A 6,122-nucleotide genomic window follows, 5' to 3' on the forward strand; every position below is an offset into this window, starting at 1 on the left:
TTTTCTGTTTCTGTTTCTGTTTTTTTTTTTTTTTTTTTGATTATAAATCAATGTTATTCACGCGCATATTCACGGTGCGCGAACCGAACAAGTAGAGGCTACATTTTAGCTTTAGTTTTTAGCTAATCCAACGAATATCCAGAAAATTCGAGGCCAAATTTCGAGGAATCCATCCCTAGTTCTGCCTCCACTATGGCGGCACGCACCTCGGTTAGCGGCTACCACGGCCTTCTTCTTCTCCCTTTTCGCTTCGAAGTCCGGCTCCAGGACAGGGTGCCCTGACAGGATGTTTTCCTGATAAATTCGCCCACTGGCGCCAAGTCATTTAATTGCCTTCGAAGTTCCTTAACTTACCGTCTCAGACATTTAACATTACGCTAACATTATATCTGACAAAAGCTCGCCGCCATCAAATACTGGACCAAAAGAGCTGCCACACCGGCAGAAAAGATTAACTTCAGCTGTGTGGCAGGCCAATTATTTGAAAAGTGCCATCTAGTGATGAAAAGCAAAACCACTAACAATACAGTATACATATGTATGGGAAGTGCCAGTTCATACAATAAGCAACATTCTATTACGCTCTCTGGGTACGAATATCCCCAATTGAGGTAATGTCTGAAAACTTAGGCATAAAGAAGTCAATCTGTTAGATGCACATAGAAACCATGTAAAAATGTGAATGCGGAATTGTAAAATTCTGTATTGGATATAGGGTACACAAGTGTCCATACTATGCAACACCATGGGTTGGCCAGCATCAAATTGTCAAATGACTTGACATACCATTCCCACCCAAGTAATTTGACCTTATTTTGCAATCAATCCAATACAAATAAGTGGTGAAACCAGCCAATATAGTGGATAATTGAATGATGATTCGAATAAAATTATACTTTTAAAGCTGAGAGTCCTAAACAGCTAGTAACATTAATTAGAACATCAAAATCGAGGAATATGATTAAAGATTACGGTATATGTAGGTGTAATGTAATTCTGTGCTCATATTTAAAACGCAAAATTGAGGAGAGAAATCTTTCTTACACGATATAAATATAGTTTTATTTTGAAAATATATCGATATATTGTTGACAACCCTATTCGAGGCCCTGATATCGACTATTTCGCGTTTGTTGTTGTGGTTTTCCACACTTTTTTTTAAACTCTTCACGTACAACCCACAACCAGCACCGTAAATTCCAACTCACACACGGAACACGACATGGGAAACTTTGACGCCTTCGAGCAGGGCTTCGCCAGCCCCAACGGCAACGGCAGGCTGCCAAATGGCCACGGTTCGCCGAAAGACAGCATAAGCGTGGAGCCCGAGCGAAAATTCTCTGCGCCGGCATACACAGAGATTCGCACGCGGCGCTGCAACGCCAAGGCGGCCGCAGAATCCAAGGTGAGGTGAGGACCGACCCAAAGGTGTCCAAAGTGGAAGAAGGGCGTCGCCCTAGCCATCGAATGTGTTCACTCGCGTCCGTCGTCGAACCATAGACTTTTTGTGGGTGCGTGCGTGCGTCGGGAATATGTGTGTTGTGTGATGGGCGCGGCATGCGTCATCTCGGAGGCAAGGCATCTCGGACCCCCATTCTGTGGGTCAACTCCCAGCTGTGCGACGCCACTGCAGTGTTTTCCTTTTTCATTGGCAAACCCAAACCCGTACAAACAAATGTTTGGTTGCCCAGGCAACAAGGACATGTGTCCTGGAGGTCCGCATTGCCCCCAATTCATTTATTTCGATACAAGGTTCCAAATATTCGATACCTTGCGCACTGGTAATAGTCATGCCATGCCGCCGCGAGTCGCGTTATCAGAGCCCGTTCGCTGCAATCTCTTTTTTACGTAAAGCTCCGCAGAATGCGAGGCACCGTCGCCGGCTGGTGATTCACATTCGTTTGCTGAGGGCGGTGATTTGCTCGCGATAAGACTTTTTTTTTGGCTATTCTAATGGTAGAATAGTCGAAAGCCTTTGGCATTCCTGGGGCTTAGAGATAGGGGAATGTGCAGACCGTTGGATATGCCTAACCAATGTTCTTATTTTATGGAAATGGGAAAGTACCGAAAATGCTTTTCCATGACAACATTTCATTCATGACAAACCAAATATATTTCATAATTTCTCCTAAGAAAATTTGTGATATTTCATATCTGTCTTTACCATTCGATATCTTAGATAAGAAAATTGCAAATAACCTGTGTGAAATTATAAATTAACTGTATTAACACTCACCATGTTCCACGTGCATATCTTAAAAGTTGTATTATGTATTATGGCTAACAGAAGGTCTGCGCGTGTTTCCCTTTTATAGCACCTGTTAACCTGTTGTTAGGCGTCTTTTTTTTATACCAACGATCAGCGAGAAACATTTATAAGTGGCTTATGGCAGCGTCGGGGAATTCTTAAAGTTTCGTCAGACTTGGTCAGAGCTTAGACTTCCCCGTAAATGTTATATTTTTCCTCGCTGTCAAATAATTCTTCATGCACCGAGATAGGCATTCAATAGTCAATCGCTATCTGGAATATCATGGATCCCATGAATGTGAAAACCGTTATCTGACACCCACCGTATACCCCACCCTCTTTGGCTCGGCGGGTGTATAGCCTGTTGAGTAATTAGTAATATCGACACATTTTATTTATTTATTTACTCGACTCGCTTTCGATGGTTTTCTACGTACGTACCATAGATCCGTTCAATGCTGGAACCTTTCCACCCCCTTCTCCTCTTCTCATCTCTCCCGTTATTCCTCTCTCTCTGTCTCTCTGTCTCCTCATGGCAATATTTTGCTAACAAGCCAGAGGCAAATGATAATAAACACGAAATATTATTGTCGCCGTCTCGTTATTGTTATTGTTATATAATTGAGTTCGTACGGTCAGGCATGCTCTTCTCTCAACCATTACATATGCATGAAAGTGGAGTACCCTGCACTTTCCACGTTTTCCACAAAGTAAAATCAATAAAAATAAACCATTTTCTTCATGTTTGTAGTTAAATTAATAAATATGTTAATTATTCCGCACTGAAGTGGCTCTTGTTGGGCAATTGCCACTGCTATGGCTTCCCTGCCCTCCATCTCTCTCTCTCTCTCTCTCTCTCTCTGCTTGTGGGTTAGACTTCATACTAAATCTCACTCGTGTGAGGGGAAGAGCAAGAGCAGCAAATTGCCGTAGTTCGGCTAGCTTTTACATACACACATACATGTATGTATGTACAGTACACGCTCGACATAATGCAAATTGGGGTTACACGTACAACCGTGTGGAAAGTAGATAACATTGCTCTGGCTAACATTTTTTGCTGTATCTAACATTTTAATATCGGTACAATTGATGTTCACTCCACTGAGCGCGTATTGTGTTTATGTATGTATGTAGCTCTGTTAGTGGAATGTTAATTGGATGTTGAATTGCCTGAACTGAACTGAACTGAACAACAAGAAAGGGCAACCGAGTATGTGTGCACTCAGTGGCCGAATAATATGTATGGTGTGACACGCAGTGCCACGAGAAAGATCTCAACTTAGACTCAGAACTCTATGGAATCACGCCCAAGCCGCCGCTCCCCATTTGCCACCTCCGCTTGCATGATAAGTGATTTATGGAATTGTATTTATATGTCCAGCGATCAATCATAACCACCTACTAATCGCTGTCTATCCCTTTGGCCCACAGCAAGCCAACTCGAGCAGCTACCATCCGGAGAAGAAAGCGCTTATGAATGGTCATGCCTCTGCGAGCAGGGAGCAGGGATCAAGCTCCAAGCCCAACCAGGCAGAGGGCAAGCTCTCGCCGGAGAAGGAGCACTACCAGAAGACCTCGTTCGAGGAGGTGCCCATGCACACGGCCTGCCTCACCTACCTGGGATTCTACCTGCTCATGATCCTCGGCTACATCAACCAGCTGCTGTTCGTGCCCAAGGTGGCCACGGAGAAGGGCCGCGAGGGCTATGTGGCGCTGTATGACGCCTTCGAAAGCTTCTACTCCCGCTACGTGTACCGCCGCATCAAGGATTGCTGGAACCGGCCCATCTGCAGTGTGCCGGGTGATGAGCTAACGCTGAAGGATCGCGTGACCGACGACTATGGCTGGAGCTTCAAGTTCACGGGTACAGAAACACGTTGCCTCAATCTGGGCTCCTACAACTATCTGGGCTTTGCCGCCGCCACGGGACGTTGTGCCGACGAGTCCGAGGAGCGGGCCCGAGACTCCGGACTGGCGTACTGCAGTTCCCGCTGTGAACTGGGCAACAACGCGCAGCTGGACGAGCTGGAGAAGCTGACTGCTCGCTACTTTGGCGTGGAGGATGCCATCGTTTTTGGCATGGGATTCGCCACCAACGCCCTCAATCTGCCGTCTCTGCTCGGCCCGAACTGCATGGTGGTGAGCGATGAAAAGAACCATGCCTCGATCATCCTTGGCCTGCGTCTGTCCGGGGCCACAATCAAGGTGTTCAAGCACAACAACATGCGGGACCTGGAGCGCGTGTTGCGCGATGGCATCTGCCAGGGCAATGTCAAGAACGGAGGCAAGCCCTGGTCCAAGGTGATGATCATTGTGGAGGGCATCTTCAGCATGGAGGGCTCTATTGTGCGCCTGCCCGAGGTCGTGGCACTGAAGAAAAAGTACAAGGCCTATCTGTATCTAGACGAGGCACACAGCGTCGGCGCCATGGGCTCCCATGGACGAGGCGTCACGGACTACTACAAGGTGGATCCAAAAGATGTCGACATCCTGATGGGCACCTTTACCAAGAGCTTTGGCAGTGCCGGCGGCTATCTAGCCGGTTCTAAGGTGCGTTTCACCCCTTTAACTAATGTGTTTTTGGTTCCCTACTAATGTTGCTACTATTTTGTATCCCTGCAGAAACTGATTGACTTCCTTCGCACCAACAGCCATGCCCACTGCTATGCTGGTTCTATTTCGCCGCCAATTGCTCAGCAGATACTCACCTCCATGAAGACAATCATGGGCGAGGATGGCACTGAGACGGGTCGCAACAAGATCATGCAACTGGCCAGGAACACGCGCTATTTCCGCCGGCGTCTGGCCCAGCTGGGTGTGATAACCTACGGCCACGAAGATTCGCCCGTGGTTCCCATGCTGGTCTACCTCTTCTCCAAGATTGGGTGAGTGCTGAGACCCGCCTTACTTTGCTTGCTTCATGGCTAATATATCTCCCCTTCAGAGCTGTGGTTCGCACTTTGACCACCCGCCATATCGCTGTGGTGGGTGCTGGTTTCCCAGCGACGCCCATCATGGAGGGTCGCATTCGTTTCTGTCTGTCGGCTGCCCACACCAAAGAGCAGCTGGACTATGCCCTGCAGGTCATTGACGAGACCGCCGACGATTTGGGCCTGAAGTATTCACGCAAGCCACGCGATCCCAATCCGATTGAGTACTAGATTGTGCCTCGTGTCGTGCAGCCTCACAAATAGGAGTTAAGTGCAAAAAGTGATGGGAGGAATGTTATGTTAGCGAGGGAGGTATTAGCTCCCAGTCCAGAGCTATAAACGATTGCTGTACGAGTATATTTGACCAAGCTTCGGTTGTCCCAAGTCAGTCCCAAGTGGAGAACTAAGCAAGTAGCTTCAGAGCACGGAGGCACCACGGAGAGCACTCCCTGCTCGCAAAAACTAAACAGCAGCACCTAGCTTAAATGATAAAACTATTATTAACTATTTAGCTCACTATTTACCTCTACCGTAGCTGTTATTGTAATTGTAAAGTCTCCAAACGTCTTCTTCTGTGTGCAGAAAAACATTACATTTCGAGTATTTTAACTCGCAAATGTATGCTTATCAGGTTTATCAGGCAGATCTAAGCTAAGACATAAGAGAGACAGCAGGAGTACAGCACCGCGCTTCTGGAAAACGTAACGTCAGTGTTAAGCCAAAAATGAATGAGAAAAATGCCCATCCGTAGTGGGGCCGTGGCAGGGCACATTGTGAGCAGAAACTTACACAATACACAACAACCTCTTAAATGTAACAATAATAATAATTATGTATTACTGATTTTATGTTTCTATCAAGAAATAAAGAATTGTTTTTGCCGTACGTCAATGTGTATTCGTTTTGGCAAGATTTTCCGATTAATAATTTCCCACTTAGAA

General features: G+C 46.4%; 1 protein-coding gene across 1 annotated transcript; it reads left to right on the forward strand.

Moving 5' to 3' along the window:
* Positions 1–1,127: 1,127 nt before the first annotated feature.
* On the forward strand, positions 1,128–5,906 carry LOC117584349 (serine palmitoyltransferase 2). The gene is made up of 4 exons (XM_034273181.1): positions 1,128–1,405; positions 3,683–4,801; positions 4,874–5,136; positions 5,196–5,906. The coding sequence occupies exons 1-4, from the start codon at positions 1,223–1,225 to the stop codon at positions 5,410–5,412; spliced, it is 1,782 nt and encodes a 593-aa protein (XP_034129072.1). The 5' UTR covers positions 1,128–1,222; the 3' UTR covers positions 5,413–5,906.
* Positions 5,907–6,122: the final 216 nt, after the last annotated feature.

The sequence above is a fragment of the Drosophila guanche genome, unplaced genomic scaffold (assembly GCF_900245975.1).
Source record: "Drosophila guanche unplaced genomic scaffold, DGUA_6, whole genome shotgun sequence".
NCBI classification, from domain to species: Eukaryota; Metazoa; Arthropoda; class Insecta; order Diptera; family Drosophilidae; genus Drosophila; species Drosophila guanche.

What these genes read in the sequence shown, in the direction of transcription:
- LOC117584349 (XM_034273181.1), top strand. Translation starts at nt 1,223, where the DNA reads ATGGGAAACTTTGACGCCTTCGAGCAGGGCTTCGCCAGCCCCAACGGC. An exon ending in GCTATCTAGCCGGTTCTAAG is followed by an intron (nt 4,802 to 4,873) that starts GTGCGTTTCACC and finishes GTATCCCTGCAG; the next exon opens with AAACTGATTGACTTCCTTCG. An exon ending in TACCTCTTCTCCAAGATTGG is followed by an intron (nt 5,137 to 5,195) that starts GTGAGTGCTGAG and finishes TCTCCCCTTCAG; the next exon opens with AGCTGTGGTTCGCACTTTGA.